This window comes from Anabrus simplex, chromosome 1 (genome assembly GCF_040414725.1).
Source record: "Anabrus simplex isolate iqAnaSimp1 chromosome 1, ASM4041472v1, whole genome shotgun sequence".
Lineage (NCBI taxonomy): Eukaryota > Metazoa > Arthropoda > Insecta > Orthoptera > Tettigoniidae > Anabrus > Anabrus simplex.
In genome coordinates, this window is record NC_090265.1 from 599,083,242 (window position 1) to 599,100,830 (window position 17,589).

The 17,589-nt window shown below is 36.6% G+C and overlaps 1 protein-coding gene across 1 annotated transcript in view; it reads right to left on the bottom strand.

Annotated features, from left to right (window-relative positions):
* Positions 1-17,589, bottom strand: part of LOC136870812 (uncharacterized) — a 91,507-nt gene that overhangs the window by 35,906 nt on the left and 38,012 nt on the right. Inside the window, exons 2-4 of the mRNA XM_067144939.2 lie at positions 6,992-7,099; positions 3,431-3,640; positions 1,307-1,777 (exon numbers count right to left, since the gene is read on the bottom strand). Of these exons, the coding sequence (XP_067001040.1) occupies positions 1,307-1,777; positions 3,431-3,640; positions 6,992-7,099 (789 nt within the window). The remainder of the gene's footprint in view (positions 1-1,306; positions 1,778-3,430; positions 3,641-6,991; positions 7,100-17,589) is intronic.

The following is a 17,589-nucleotide window of genomic DNA, read 5'->3' on the forward strand; positions in this document are numbered from 1 at the left end:
TTTCTAATGTGCATTACCTATTATAATAATATATTTTGTAATGTCTCTTATAATTTAAGTGCAACTCTTTTATAGGCATATGTAACAAATAAATAAATAAATAAATAAATAAATAAATAAATAAATAAATAAATTCTAGAATTCTCAAAAACTGCTTCATAATTAACATTTTCTGTGTAACGTATTTCCCAGTCAAGAAAGCCAAGCAATTTGGCTGAAAAAGTTCTCATGCAAGTATAAGACATTCCAATATCTGCAAGCTATCAATTGGGCAGCAATTGTCTTGACAAGCTAAGGTCCTTAATGGACTTTATATGCCACAGTGTTGACTGGATGCAGCTGATTTATGACTTAAACCATTACAGTACATACTGTAGTTAACTATGTGATGGAATTAAGAACTTCAGAATCAATATCAGCTATAAAACAATATCAGTAATAGAAAGGAATGAACAAGTGACAAATCAAGTAATATAGAGAAAGATAGGAATATGAATAAGAACACATCATAGAACCAACACAATAACAGGTCATCATAAAAAAAGAGAGCAATAAGAAAGATGACAAACATGGAAACACAAAGAACAGGAGAATCTCCTCATGTCTGATGTCTTCAAATAGAAAAGCTCTCTCTCTGTTAATCCCAAAATTATTCTGCACCCATTTCTTCTCAGCCCGTGACAAACTTGTTTCTGCTTCCCAGCTTCATCAGGAGAAGAGGCTTCAACACTCACTGAGTGGTCATCTTGACAGACCTCAGTCTATTCATCTTTATTTTTTTGTCTCTTCCCTTTTCCTGTGTTTATTATGATTTATTCTTATCCCAAACTTCCCACGTCAAGACTGATGATCTCTCAAGATGGCTCTTCATTGAGCAGCAATCTCCTGATGAAGCTGGGAAACAGAACAGAGCTCATAAGGAGTGAGAAGAAATGGATGAAGAGGAACTGAAATAGATGAGGAGGGAGCCCACCTGCTTGAAGATGATGATGCATGAAGATATGGAGGTCAGCCTTGTCCTTTTTTGTTTTCATGTTAGCCTGTGTCTCTTTCTCTATTGCTCCTTCTTGTCATTGTGTTGTCCTACCATGTGTTTCTACCTTGATATACTGTATATCATTTCATAAAACAATATCAGTGATCTTAGAAAGTTCAATGTTACCTTCTTATTTAATTCAAATCCTACTCTTAATGATTAGTAAGAATTTTGGAATATCTCCTATGGAAATCACCAGTGCAAGATATCTTTCTAATGGCTGTTGTCATTCTATGGTATAAAATTAATGCATAGGGCTAAATAACATGCCTCACAACGTAGCTTCAGCTTTTGAAGTTCCTCAGGTTTGCAATTGGCCTTAAGTTTTTGGAGCTCACTGAGACGTTGTTGTTTATAATCAGCAGGGGGAAGTGCAGAATCAACCAAATTACTGTTGTCGCACACATCAGCAGTGGCATTACTTTCTGCGTCTCCTGGAGGTTGAGGAGACTGGCCACTAGGGGCTGCAACTCGTGGACAGTGATGGTTCTGTGACTGGGCGGGTGGAGGCTGCAAGCGACGTTCAGTGGGGAACAGATTTCCTCGAAGTACTACACGTGCTAGATCTCTTGGTCCCGAAGGTGAGAGAGCTGTTCTATATGCTGTGGCTTCACTCCAGATCTCAATGTCAGTGTTCATGTGTGTGGGATCACCTATACTAGAGCTACCAATTTCTTGAGTCATGAGAACTTCGCATCGCATGATGTCACAATAATCGGCTAAGCATACAGCATCTTCAGCCTGGAACAAAAGAGAAATGGGGCTTTCAGCCAGCTTAATTAAGGATGTTACACCTTAATACTTGCAAATCTTACGTGTTATGAATTAATATATGACTGCACATTTTCTGCATTATGTAGAACTTTGTACTTCCATTATGCTTAATTGAAAACTGATACAAATCAACTTATAAATTGACTTTAATTTAGTGTAATAAATAAGAAAACCTTTATAGATTATATCCTTAGACCTTCAGTATTGAAAAATCTTAAGAAATTTTGGACTCCACCCAAAATTAATCAAATTGATAGATTTTACCTTAACCAACACAAATCTAAAGTAAAGTTCAGAGGGGAAGTAAGTGGAAGCAATGCCAGACTCAACTAACAGAACCGTGGTCACCAACCCTCACTCCCAAGGTGAGAGTACTTGGTCTAACTTTTAGTCGCCTCTTACGACAGGCAGAGGATACTGTGAATGTTATTTTACCGCGCCCACCCACATGGGTTATATGGTCGAGAATGGAGCTGGGATAAACATGTGACAGTGAAGGGGTTAAGGCATTTCCATTCTCCTAATTTTAATAAATATTTTGAATTAATTATCCACAGAATAATGAAAACACAATAGTGACATGCAAATTTTGTTCGGGAGCAATCATTTTGAAAGTCTGACTAGTTACAAGATATTAGAATCATTCCGTATTGACGGTTTACTCCGTCTAATGACGGAATATTTATTGTATTGAATTAGGAGGATACTCTCATTTTTCACCTTTGTAAAGTCTGACTAGTGTCAGCTAGTGATGGTAGCCACTTAATGTATCATTATAGTATCATGAAGATTGTAACATTATGTTGCATATATGTATAATCATAATGGAACAAGGAATCTCAATAGACCGGCTTGGCCAAGTTATCGTGCTCAGACAATTCTAACAGTCAGGGTATGATGGGACCTGAAATTCTTATAGATGACTACATGTATGCAGACTTACATATTGCAAGCCTACTTCAGTAGTGAATACCTGTAACAAGAAGGTATCAAACTGACCAGTCCAAGCTTTGGTTTAAAATATACTAAAACCGTATTAGACATTTGAGCAATGTTATCCAAAAGTTCTCCAGAAACTAAGGTTGGTATCAATTTAAAGAATGAAGATTCATACCACTATAAACTCTTGTACTCAGTGTGCTAGTCAAATGTTGCTGTATGTGGTGATCGCACAGAAAATTAAATGATTCCTTACTATAGAAATTACAGACTAACAAGCATAGGATACGCCTTGCAGTTTACCTCCAGACAGATGTTTCTATCTACTGTGGTGATACACATAATATGGAGAAATATTTTTGGTTGCAGTTAGATACTGAATAATTAAAAGCAGTATGACCTATAATATTTGAATATAGTACAATTCCTCAAAAATGTATTTATTGAATTCTTCAAGACATTCAACCTACCAAAGTCTTTGATTAGTGACGTTGCACTTTCTACCTTAAAATCATCAATAAGTATTTTTAAGAAAACATATTTTTCTTTAAAATTTAATACATTGTTTTATTTATTTTTCTATTACACACTTTTAGCCGGTACAAATTATATTTGTATAGGCAGTATAGTCAATCTCTAAATCTGGGAAGTGTTACCCTATAATAAATATGTAAGACTTACCATATTTATCTGGCTTTTGTGTCTGTTATCAAAATGCATATCTAAGAAGCGTTCTTCATAGAATGACTTTCCACAGATCCCACAAGTCCACTGAGATGGTCGATGCTGCTGTTTGGCAGATTGCTGTGGCCAGTATATATCTCGGATAGGATGAAATGGACACTCCACAGGAAGTTGCACCTGATATTTCTCCAACACTGGAATCCATTTCTGTAACAATTTCTCTATTAAATTTAAATGGTTAATTAAGAAAGACTATGATAACTGTACTTGACTGTAGATAAAATAAGGAAAAGACTAAGAAACTAGCAGAAGAAAATTGTTGACATACACAGCACAGTATATTGCACATTTCATTTCAGCAATTCAGGTTAAGTATTAACAACAATTTTATTTCTGAATTTAAGATGGGATTCTATGGGTATTCTCTGGTTTTTAAGCTGTAGAATTGCATGTTTCATTTAAGCTAAATGAATATCAAATCAGTTATCAGTGAAGTTTGACAGTTCTGTCTTTGAAGTCCAGTGGTATGATGACTGGCTGATGAAGATTGTATATCCCCCTGTGGTGAGGGATGGGTGTAGAATAATATCCATGGTATTCCCTGCCTGTCATAAGAGATGATTAAAAGGGGCCCAAGGCATTCTTAACTTAGGAGCGTGGGTTTAAAAGATTATAGATTACGAGAGCGTGGGTTTGGCGGCCACGGGGCCCTTAGCTGAGTCCTAGCATTGCTTCCACTTACTTGTACCAGGCTCCTCACCTTCATCTATCCTATCCAACCTCCCTTGGTCAACTCTTGTTCTTTTCTGACCTCAACGCTATTAGGTTCCAAGGGCTTGTCTTTCTTCAGCTGATACCTTCATTTTTTGAAGTGTCAGGTCCCTTCCATTCTCTTTCTCTGATTAGTGTTATATAGAAGACGGTTGCCTACTTGTACTTTCTCTTGAAACAATAATCATCACCATCCCCACCATCACCGAAGATTGTATATGTTGCAGATGAATAATAAATCTCCCAAACAGGTCTACCCGTAATGATCAAGGATACGTCTTGCAATAGTGAAATTATGTGAAACACTTATGAAGGCTTGCACTTTTGTATGTGCATTTTCACGGCCTGTAAAACACATTTTAAAGTGTTTTGAAAATATGATTAATTTCTACTAAAATATTATATAAGTTAACTGTGAAACAAAATATTTTTCAAATAAAATTTCATTTGCACTATGTTTATCTATTTTTATTCTGGAAAGTGAAATCAAGTACAGTAGTTTGTTAACCCTTGGACTGCCTGCAAATGCTCTTGGCTGTTATATGCAGATACCCAGAATTTGCCCGGGTAGCTTTGTAATGTACTGCAGGCCCTGCCAAGATGTTAAATGCTGCAAGATATTTCAGTAAATACAATTTAATTGTAAATTATAGGAGAATATAAATGACAGAACAAAAATGTTCAAGTACAGTATGTTCTATGATTTTCTTTAACAGTGCCACTTAGAAATTAACATAATTTAATTTTGTATATTTTTATTATTTTGATTTTGCATCAGTATTTAAAAAAATCTTTTATGCTTTAGCCAAAGTGCCTTCTGAAGACTACCCTGTCATTGCCACTGATTTCAATGGACATGTTGGATGTAGGGAGGAATATCAAGAAGCCCACAATGGATATGGATACAGAGAGAAGAATTATCATGGTCAGTGAATCCTCGCATATACGATCTGGTCATCAACATCAAGTGGTTCTAAGAGTGCACTTCACATTCAGTGGATAGTAGATAATACAGTGGCACAAAGGTAACACAAATTGACTACATCCTTGCCAGGTGTTGAGATGTGAAAGGCATACCATATGAAACAAACAGAAGATCTTTCAGTAAATACAATTTAATTAACGATGAAATGGACAATTTGCTCTTAGATTGAAAGAAAGCAGGAGAATACTGAAGAAACTAATTTGACAAGATCTTGACCGAGTAATTCTCCCATCCACCAATCATAAACACCAGGGCCGTAGTCAGACTTATTGAACAAATGCACATTTTTGAAGTCAAGACTGCTTTGAAGAAAATGAAGTCAGGAAACACCATTCTAATTCCTTGACTGAAGAGACCTTCAGTTTAGAGGTTTCAGGCTTCAATTCCAACTGGGTTGGGGATTTTAGCCATGTTTGCTTAATTGTTCTACCTTGGGGACTGAATAACACACTCATTCATACACAACATACTTCACTACCAAATACCACAGAAATACGCAATAATGAATACATCCTTACATGGAAGGTTGGCATCAGGAAAGGCATCTGGATGTAAAACTGGGCTTATTCTGAACCCAAGTAAGTGGGACAAGGCAATAAGAAGAAGAAGATGCTGCCTTGGGCCTAGATGAACTTGCGGCAGAATCATGGTGCTCTCAAATACGGGATGCAGCAGCAGCAGGCTGGTTGACACTGGTTTCAACCAGGTAGGGCAAACTCTGACTGACTAGCAACAGTGCATCACAGTATTTCATCTTTTTTTAAAAAAAAAAAGAAGGGAGGTCCCATTGAGTGTGCCAGTTACTGATCAATGCTACTTTTAGAGCCATGCAATGAAGATCTTCAAGCTCACTCTGGATAAACAGATGAAAATGGCCTAGAATCAAGAAGACTTTGTGAAAAATTGTAGCATAACCAATGCAATTTATGCTACTCAGATCCTACTTGAAAAATAACATAAGAGGATCTGTCAGCTATATCTCGCATTCCTAGACCTCGAGGAAGTATTTAATAGTGTTATGGATGGCACTTTTCTAATGAGCATTTTGTCCAATGCCAATTAAAAGACGTTAACCAAAGAATGACATGCTTCATTCTTGAAAGAACCACATCAGATTCCATCAAATCACACCTTATTTTCTCAATTAATTATTATAAATTGGTGAAAATATTTAAAATGTAGAAACATTTATGTTAAACTGGCTAGGAGAAAGGATGTACTACTGAGCACTTCCCTAAGATAAGTTATAACTTTCAAATATTAAAGGGTATGAATAGAATTTAACCATCAAATGTTTCTACATTTGTAAACCATAATAAATTACAATAAATAATTGAGGAAGAAAATGTGATTTGATAGAATCTGATGATATCCTTTCAAGAACGAAACATGTAATTCTTTGTTTAATAGTGCATTTTTTATTCTTTGTTTAATAGGTTTCTTTTTCAGGTATGATATAGAGTTTTATTTGTTATATTTAATGTTTGACAGAGTAGAGAACTTGAAGTTACATTGCTTTTCAATTTGTACCTCACAAAGATGCCAACGACTTAGATCACAGATCCCTCTTTCAATTTCTTTCTATTCAAATTGCCCTCCTCTTCTTGAATCTCTGTGTCACAAAGACAATGATTTAATGTTAGAAAAGAGTAGAGGTACCTTCGCTTCAAACAAATAGACTGAAGCAGTTTCAAAATACTGAATGCCAAAATTAATGTATCTTCTAACTTTGACATAGGATGAATAATTGTCAATTGAAAATTATTGAAACTTGTCCTAGAATCAGTATTTAATTATTTTACCTTCTGCACAATTTTTCTGACAACGGAAGCATGGTCCCTAGGGCAGGATATCTTGAATACTGTTGGTCCTGGCCATGGTATCAGCGATAGCACGACTAGCGCGAGTACCTGGAATGTAATATTTATGATAAGCAGATGATTAACACTGTGGACCTGCTCAAATTCACTTCATTTTAGTACAGTAATATTCTTTAGGTAGTTTACCTTTGCATGGTGTTTATAGCATGAACATAAAATGTATTTTGCACTTTTGTGGTAATAATCAGATAATCGTCTGTTAGGTCATCAGCCCAGAGGCTGGTTGGATCCTCAAATAGCACCACCAAAGGTTATGCGGTTATAAGGAAACCCCAAAAACCAATGTCAGCACCAAAATGAGGCGTATTAGGCAAGATGAGGAGTGAGGTAGTTTGCCATTGCTTTCCTCACTGGGTCAGAAAGTACTGTTGCAGCACAACTGACCCTATGAGCAGCACCTTTCATAACACTCAGATGCACTAGTCGCACTCTGAATGTCATTACTCAGCACTACCCATACCCCAGCAACTTCCATATTGTCAGAGCCATGGATGTTGACTGGGACTTCGGTGGAAGCTACACTTTACTCTGGCCTGTGCCAAGAGATGGATGCAAAAGTACTGCATCCATCAAGAAATGACAGCAGGCAGTAGGCCTATTATATCCCTTTCAGACCGTGTACGCACAATTGTGGTGCGGGTTCGTGTTTTATTTATGTCTGAGCTTATTTGACGTTTTCTTGCGCTAGACCAGACTACAGTGCTTGTGCGGGATGTGTAGCATGTACTTCAGCTGTTTTTATTTAGTACTTGACCACCAGGGGGAAGGAAGAAGAGTTTAAAAATACAGTTCATTAGCAATATGGCAGGAAGCAGTAATGCCTAAAGTAAGTATTTATTTATTGCATTCATATTAATCTAGAAGCTTTACTGAATATCAGAATATAATCTATGAAGTGTGTAGATTGTGTAGCAAACGTAAATTGTGAACTTTCAACGTCGTACGTAATACCATGAGGTTTTGAATGTTGATACGCACATATGTGCGGGCTAGGTTTCCTTACAGCCAATGCATGCAGGAGTGCTGGGTGCTGTCGCAAAAAGGACCGAGAAAGTAAAACTCTTACTCTACATGAGAATCAATCAATCAATCAATCAATCAATCAATCAATCAATCAATCAATCAATCAATACTGATCTGCATTTAGGGCAGTCGCCCAGGTGGCAGATTCCCTATTTGTTGTCTTCCTAGCCTTTTCCTAAATGATTTCAAAGAAATTGGAAATTTATTGAACATCTCTCTTGGTAAGTTATTCCAATCCCTAACTCCCCTTCCTATAAATGAATATTTGCCCCAGTTTGTCCTCTTGAATTCCAACTTTATCTTCATATTGTGATCTTTCCTACTTTTATAAACGCCATTCAAACTTATTCGTCTACTAATGTCATTCCACGCCATCTCTCCGCTGACAGCCCGGAACATACCACTTAGTCGAGCAGCTCTTCTTCTTTCTCTCAATTCTTCCCAACCCAAACATTGCAACATTTTTGTAACGCTACTCTTTTGTCGGAAATCGCCCAGAACAAATCGAGCTGCTTTTCTTTGGATTTTTTCCAGTTCTTGAATCAGGTAATCCTGGTGAGGGTCCCATACACTGGAACCATACTCTAGTTGGGGTCTTACCAGAGACTTATATGCCCTCTCCTTTACATCCTTACTACAACCCCTAAACACCCTCATAACCATGTGCAGAGATCTGTACCCTTTATTTACAATCCCATTTATGTGATTACCCCAATAAAGATCTTTCCTTATATTAACACCTAGATACTTACAATGATCCCCAAAAGGAACTTTCACCCCATCAACGCAGTAATTAAAACTGAGAGGACTTTTCCTACTTGTAAAACTCACAACCTGACTTTTAACCCCGTTTATCAACATACCATTGCCTGCTGTCCATCTCACAACATTTTCGAGGTCACGTTGCAGTTGCTCACAATCTTGTAACTTATTTATCACTATATAGAGAATAACATCATCCGCAAAAAGCCTTACCTCCGATTCCACTCCTTTACTCATATCATTTATATATATAAGAAAACATAAAGGTCCGATAATACTGCCTTGAGGAATTCCCCTCTTAATTATTACAGGGTCGGATAAAGCTTCACCTACTCTAATTCTCTGAGATCTATTTTCTAGAAATATAGCAACCCATTCAGTCACTCTTTTGTCTAGTCCAATTGCACTCATTTTTGCCAGTAGTCTCCCATGATCCACCCTATCAAATGCTTTAGACAGGTCAATCGCGATACAGTCCATTTGACCTCCTGAATCCAAGGTATCTGCTATATCTTGCTGGAATCCTACAAGTTGAGCTTCAGTGGAATAACCTTTCCTAAAACCGAATTGCCTTCTATCGAACCAGTTATTAATTTCACAAACATGTCTAATATAATCAGAAAGAATGCCTTCCCAAAGCTTACATACAATGCATGTCAAACTTACTGGCCTGTAATTTTCAATGTATAAGATTTTAACTGTTTAAAATCGTTCCATACTGTAAAATAGAACATTTGATCATGTACATGTGCATATTCACATGTACTGAGATGAATTTTTTATTTTTTTATTTTTTTGCAAGTAGTGAATGAAGTCCTGACACGCACAATTGTGTGGGTTCTGTTTTTCAGCCGATAGTTCTTATTTTGTAAAATAAACTGTGAAAACATGTATTTGAGAGCATTTTAGTAAGTATTTGACGTTTTGACACCTCCAGATTTCATTCAGGTCTGTTGACAAGCTGCTGCTGCCAAAAGGGCAATAATATCAAAACTCCTCTTCAATGTAGAAAATGTAACGTTTACTTGTGTTTGAACGAAGATTTAATTGTTTTAAATTATTCCCCACTAGAAAATAGAACATTTGATCATGTACATATGTATGTTCACATGCATTGAGGTAATTGTGCGGGTGCTTTTTTTCAGATGTTAATTTTAATTTTGTAGAATAAACTAAAAATATATGTATTTAAGAGCATTTTAGTCAGTTTTTGACGTACAAACAAAAATTCACACTGCCAGTTTTCTTTCAGGTCTGAAAGGGATATTGGTAATCTATTGCAATGATGAATTCCAGCATTTTCATATTTTGCAGACAACAGCTTTGTGAATCATGTTTTTTTTAATCATTTAAAAGTTGTTACTGTCAGTAATTGATGGATAATTCTTAGAATATATTATTTATGTGATCATATCTGTTTATACTTAATTTATTTCAAGCACAAGAATAAAAAATTTCCTGAAACCATGTTAAAATGTTTATGAGTATGTTCGATTGTCTTCTCTTGTCATCTCTAACCAGCAAAACCTATCCTGACTAAATTTTCAGGTAAAATTTTAATTTTTCTTGTGTTATGCACTTCATGCCTAAACCTACCTTGAAGCTTGATAAAAGCTGTCTAAATGCACTTTGTCTCATTCAATTGTTGTGGCCACCCTGCTTTATGACTAATGTTGTTTCTCTAAACAATACCAGGTGAATCTGATATAAGATGGTACCTTAAGCAAGTTCACCGCTGATCGCATTTCCGGTACTTGCTCTGTTTACCACAATGACAGAATGTTTATGTAAAATTCCATGGGTATGATGTAGGCATCATTTTGTGAGATACTGCTTCTTGAAAAAATGCTTGAGTGAGGATGTAACATTAATGAGACTGAAATTTCTGGACAGTTGATGCAGAAAATAATTTCTTTGAGGAATGGGTAATACAGAATTTTTAAAACATAATTTAATTAGGATCCTCACAGGACTCCAGAAAAACATTGTTTCTAGGAACAGATAATCGAGGTTACACTGTACATTGTTTCTATGCATGGTGACTGGAAAATTCAGTTATTACATCACTACAAGTTTTCAATCATCAGTGTGTTGACGTCAATGAACTTTTGTGACTAAACACCTTATCCAATCAACATTGGAGGCCAATTAGTGTATCCAGCATTTAATATTTTATAATTTTGTTTCTGTGCTTCTTTATATGTGTTTGTTTTGTTGTGACTATGAATATAAACTTTTTTTTCTCTCATTTTGTTCTGAAATTTACTTGGACATTGACCCCTATGTAATGATACCAGAATTTTCCTTCCCTTACAGATAATACAAATATCTTCAGGGAGGTTGCTGCTGTGAACAAAATCACACTTCAAACAGATAATCCCAATGTCAGTTTACTCATGATAGATTAGAAAGATCAGCAAAGATAAGACCTTTTTAGTCTCGGGGCAGGAAACATTACTAGAAACATAAGTTTCAACAGGAAATGATATGAAACATTTAACTGACTGGAATATAGTATTCAGTGTTAAATCCAAAGGAGGTATGGGTAGGGATTCTCACCCAGTGACAACTAAATTCCTTCCCAGCCTCCTTTCTTCTTTTCCTCATGGTGTCTAGGTTATTTTTTCCTGTTGGGACTTTCACCGGACTTAATCTCACTTGAAAGGTATTTCAGCAAATTATGGAAAATGTGAGGCACTGCTCTCTGACACGAGAGATACCCACTTTTTCACCATTCATTGTAAAATTATTTGATTTTACTATCAAATCATCAGAGAAATGAACATGAGAAATTCTGCTATTTCGCGTTAACTCAGTATTCTTCCGTGGAATAGCTCTGGTCCATTTTTCAAATTATTTTCTATCCTTTGGTGGTGAAAACAAATCACATATCATCAACTACTCTACCATAGCCTGAGTTACAGCCAGGCACAAAACAGTACGGCATACTGAACTATTAAATTAATCATACATGCTTGAAGTACACAACACACAATGAACTGAGTTTAGGAACTGAATGCAAAGAAAATTAAATTTATTCACTGAAATATCTTGCACAGTAAAATCTCCCGCACTTTTCTATACCCAGATTACCGGACTACTGGAGCACATTTTGGATATAATCACTTGCAGTGCTTGCAGTGGCGGGACCACAAACTACCATGCTATAATGGCTGAGTCCTCACACTTGGTGTTATACTCGTCATGGTATGAGTACACTTTTCATCAGTAGCATTTGTTTCCCATATTAGGGGTGGCTGCAAGGGAGTCTGTTCCCATGTAAGGAGTGGCCTGAATGATTGCTGGCAGTAGCTCTAAAATAGCCTAAAATGAGTGGTGGTGATTATCAGCCTTGCAAAATGTTAGGATGTACCCTACTAAAAGTAACTTGCAGTTATTGTGCTAGGGGAACTATGATAAGTGGGCAACTAGTGGTTAATATTATGAAGGTAGGAGTAATAAATGTTGTGACCCTGATGGAAAAATCAGAAGAGTTGATTGATGTATGGAGAAAGAGAATGTTGCAATGATGGGACTGAGTGAGGTCAAGTGGAGGGGAAAGGGAGTGAAGAGGATGAGTAGAAGGTACACCCTATGCTGGAGTGGAAGAGGCGAGGCAAAGAATGGAGTAGGAGTGATTATTAACAAAATGCTGGATGAAAATGTTGATAGTGATAGAATAATCAGAGTACGACTGAGGATGGAAGGAGTAAAAGATTTCATCAAAGTTTATGCACTCCAAACTGGAAACAGCAAGGAAAATATAGAGGATTCTTGGAGACACTCAAGGAAGTAATCACCGATGTGGTAGTGATAGTCATGGGAGACCTCAACGCGCAGGCTGGAAATGACAAAATTGGTAAAGAAGAAGTGATTGGTCCATTTGGATATGGAGAAAGAAACAGCAAGGGAGATAAGTTGATTGATGTTTGTGCGAGAAATGGAATAATTGTGGGAAACACTTTGTTTAAGAAGAATAGTAGAAAGATCGCTAGATGTGGCTGGGGTGAATGAAGGACAAAAACAGTTATTGATTATTTTCTGTTAATGGATGTAACAGTACTACTAGGTGAGATGTTCGATGGAGACCACAGAGTGGTGGTACTAAAATTGAAAATAGGTAAAATTGTGAGAGTAAAAGAAGAAAAAAAAGAAATATGGAAATTAAAAGATAAAAGACTCAGGAGAAATTTCAGGAGGAATTAAAACAGCACATCTTCATATCAGAAATAGAAAGTATAGAAGAAGAATGGACCAAAATCATATTTGTAAGCTGTGCAGGGAAAATTTGTGGCAGAAATTTGGTGAGAGTGAAGGAAAAGGAGACACCTTGGTAGAATAAAAGGGTGGAGGAGGTTTTTAAACAAAAGGAGAAAACATGGCAAGAATGGCAGTGAGATAGGAAAGAAGAAAGTAAGATTAAGTATCAGGAAATGAAAAGTAAGTGTAAAAAAGTGGTAAATGAGGAAAAGAAAAAGAGTTGGGAGAGATTCACACAAAAGTTGGAAAAGGATGTAAATACAGTAGTAGAAAAAGGATATTGTATGGATTGATAAAAAAAGAGAGAGAGAGAGAGAGAGAAAAGAAATATCTACACAAAATAAATGAAGAAAGTAGAAATGTAATAACAGACCCAGAAGTGATAAAGAATAGGTAAAGACTATTTCGATAAACTCTTGAATGTGAGAAATGATGCCGAAGAGGGTGTGGTGGTAAATGAGGATGATCCAAAAATGGAGAGTGATATTGCAATTGCAAAGGTGAAAACGGCTGTTAAACAAGTGAAAATAGGAAAAGTAGCAGGCATGGATGAAATATATTTGGAAATGATAAACACAGCAGGACCTATTCGTCTACATTGGTTATATAGGCTGCTAAGGTGTAGACTATATGGAGTAAAAAGCAATTACCAGTACCTGATGATTGATGTAAAGGTGTAATAATACCAGTATTTAAGAAAGGTAATAGGAAGAGATGTGACAATTATCAAGGAATTACACCATTGTCACAAGTAACCAAAAGCATGGAGATAATATAGAAAGGAGGATGAGAGGAAGGGTGGAAAGAATTTTGAAGATAAGCAGTATGGATTTCGACAGGGCAGGTCAATAATAGATCCTATATTTACCATTTAACTGATGGAAAAACAGTAGGAATATGAAAAAGATCTGGTGATGATATTCCTTGATCTAGAGAAGGCATACAATAGTGTTAATAGAGAAAAGGTGTGGGGAAACCCTGGAAAGAAAACGATGTGGAAGGCAATCAAGACAACTAGTGAAAGCAGTGTATAAGAATTGTTGCAGTTGTGTCCAGACTCCATTGAAAAGAACAGACTGGTTTAGAAACCAAACTGGACTAAGACCGGGAAGTGTATTGTCTCCACTTATGTTTATAATGGTTATGGATGAAATTCGAAAGGAAACAAAGGCAAGATATGGAGGAGATATGAAATATTGTTGTTTTTGGATGATGTAGTGATCTGGGGAATTAACAATACAGAAATGCAAATTTAACTAAAGGCTTTAAATGACAATATTGTGGAAATATGGTATGAAAATCAATGTGGAGAAGAGCAAAACAGTGGTGATGACAAGAGGAGAAAGAGAAGGAAATGGAATTGTTAGTATCAGGGGACAAAACCTTGAGGTTGTTGAATCCTTGAAATGTTTGGGAAGTGAAATAATTCAAGACGTGAGGTTGGATAATCAGATCAGCAGAAGGGTACAAGTGAGAAATATGTTCTACCAGAATGTAAGGAATCTGGTGAGGAACAGAGAAGTTGCTTGAAATGTACAAGATGTACTATACCCCTATATTGACTAGTGTATGCATCAGAGACTTGCACTTTGACAGCAAGAAATTAGAGTAAAATTCAGGCCAATGAGATGAAGTTCCTGAGGAGTATTGTAGGGAAGACAAGGAGAGACAGAGTAAGAAATGTTGAAGTCAGAAAAGAGACAGGGGTAGAAAAACTGAGTGATAGGATGGACAAGAATAAATTGAAATGGTTTGGACATGTTATGAGGATGGAGGAGAGAGACCAAAACAAGTGTTGGTGGCTAAGATAGAAGGAAAGGAGGCATTTTCAAAGGAGAGCAACTTACAACTTATGAAATATCCTGTGGTTCCAGTTACCACCCGTTCTTGTGAGAGAGGATTCTCTAAGCTTCACAGATTAAAAAATGGGCCGATGACCTCAATGTTAGGCCCCTTTAAACAACAAGCATCATCATCATCATCACACAGATTAAAAAATAAACTATGATCTACTATGAAGCGAGGCTGTTTGGAGAACTTATTACTACTGTTCATCCAACAGAAATTCACAATGGATGCCAGTTCAGAAGAAATTATTGACAAATTCAAAAGGATAGTCCCTCAAGAAGAAAATGTCACTTTAAATCAATACACAGACAGTTACCAAGACTTCATCTATGCTTTCTTCAACTTTTGATTTCATAAAAACTGTAACTATTACTTCAGTTCAATCGTAACTTTAAATACCACAAATACATTAAACACAATATTATTTTTATTATTAATTTCATTACTTCTTACTGCTATTGTTTTAGACTTAAAAACTTAGACTTTAGTATTCTTGAATACTATAGGTTTTGAAAAGAAAAAGTGCTTAGAAATAGTTTTAAGAGCGGAACAGCATATTTCAATTATTTTGTGAGGGTAGGGACCCCAGAACTTCTGCTATCCTGGGGGTATTCTAGATCCTTGAATGTGCCCCCTATTGTAAATAACTCTGTGCACATCTGTGCTACTGATATAGATTGAATTGTTATTTCACACTAAGGGGCAGTAGGGTAAAGTATCTTCTACCAAAATGCATGGCACATAAATAACCTTACTGAAAACAGTTACTTCACATCATTCTTTCATTGTTTATTCTTTATAGGTTATAGTTTCATTCTAATAATACAATCATAGTAAAAGGACCTCCAGTTTTACTTGGAATCTGATCCACAGAGATATAAATTTTAATATAGAAATCCCACGTGCAATGACCGGTATTCGAACCACAGTACCTTTGATGAGACGCCAATGACAGCACCACTCCGCTGTCTCTCCCAAATAATAAAAATACACCCAACCCCAGTGTCAGCAGAATTAACCAATTATGGTTACAAGTCTAAACCACACCCGGCCAAAGCTGGAAACTGCAGATGATGATGATGATGATGGTTAAAATTCTTGACCCTGCCAGGAATCAAACCCAGGACCCCTTTGACCAAAGGTCAGCATGCTAACCATTTAGCCATGGAGCCGGACTATCCAGCATAGAAACACACAGTAGTGAATACATACCTCCACATAGGGTTGGCATTAGAAGGAACATCCGACCATAAAACTGGGCTTATTCCATATTAGCGCCTATCCCAGCTAAGTGAGAGAAAGACCAGGAAAGAAGTAGTACCACTATTATCTGCCAAAGACCAATCATTGTATGCCTCATATTGTTTTTTTTTTTTGGGATAGATTAAAATGTTTTCATATGTATCGATCTGGCATTGCTGGAGAGGCTTATGATAGTTACTAACTCACTACTGGAGTACTGAACACTTAAGGCTGAGAGCATTTTTCCTCCAAAGTACTGTATGTGCTATTTACTGGTTAAAATCTCGATTACTTGCCCCTTTGGGCAGACAACCTGCATCACAATATGCGCTAATGTTGTGGATCCGTGTTTGCTGATCATTTGAGCAATACTGACAAAATGCATATACTGATTTTTTCCTTTGCTTGCGCCTATTGTTAGATGCATCATTGAGTAATATTGAGTTATGATGGATCTAACAAAATTACATTTTAACTTACCGTATACTCTCTGCATATCGTATTCCATATCCATACAAAAGTACACTACTAGTTCTTTGGTCCCTACCAGTGTAGCTTCCACTTCGGCTACTTGAGACAAACGCCTTACATTCACATTTTCTATGTTGGCCTACTTCCTGTGGTCACCTTTTTGATGTTTTGCAAGGCCTAGAGAGCCTTTTATTTTCACGCTATTTGTAGCCTTTTCTTTTTTTGTTGTTGATACGTTCAGTTTTTGAAGGGGTCAGATCACATGTTCCCTTTCTGATTAGAGTTAAGAGAGGGCAGGTGTTTTGTTATACTTCTCATTATAACAATAATTACCACCATCACAGAATTAGCAACTAGTATCCTCTGCTAAGGAATAGCAAAGCAAAACAGAGCAATATTCTCTTGAGTATATGATATGAGTAGGGCCCGGACTTTCTGAAAATGCATATGCGCGTATGCAAATGCATATTGTGAATGTTAGTGCATATTTTGGACATTAGTGCACATACGGATATATTTTTCTGTTACGTGTGATCGATTATCTAATATTTTTGTATGTTGTACATCCTTTGGCAATACGAGAAGCCTAATCAAGGAAAGAGCTTTCGGTTAGGCGTATTATGACGCTACAGTTTCAAGATTTGTTAACGATTCCGTACGACTTCTGTGGCCTACTGAATCGGAGAATGATTGTTACAAAGTGCGCCGTTTAGTCACAGATGCAGCTTCGTACATGTTGATAGCTGGTCAGTCTCTTAGAGTATTTTTTTCCAAATCTCTTCCATGTCACATGTTTGGCCCATGGATTGCATCGCATTGCAGAAGAGATACGTACCCTCTTTCGTCTGTCAACAAAGTACCTAATTTCAAGTAGGAAAAACTGTTCCTAAAAGCACTGGCTCATGTAAAGTTGT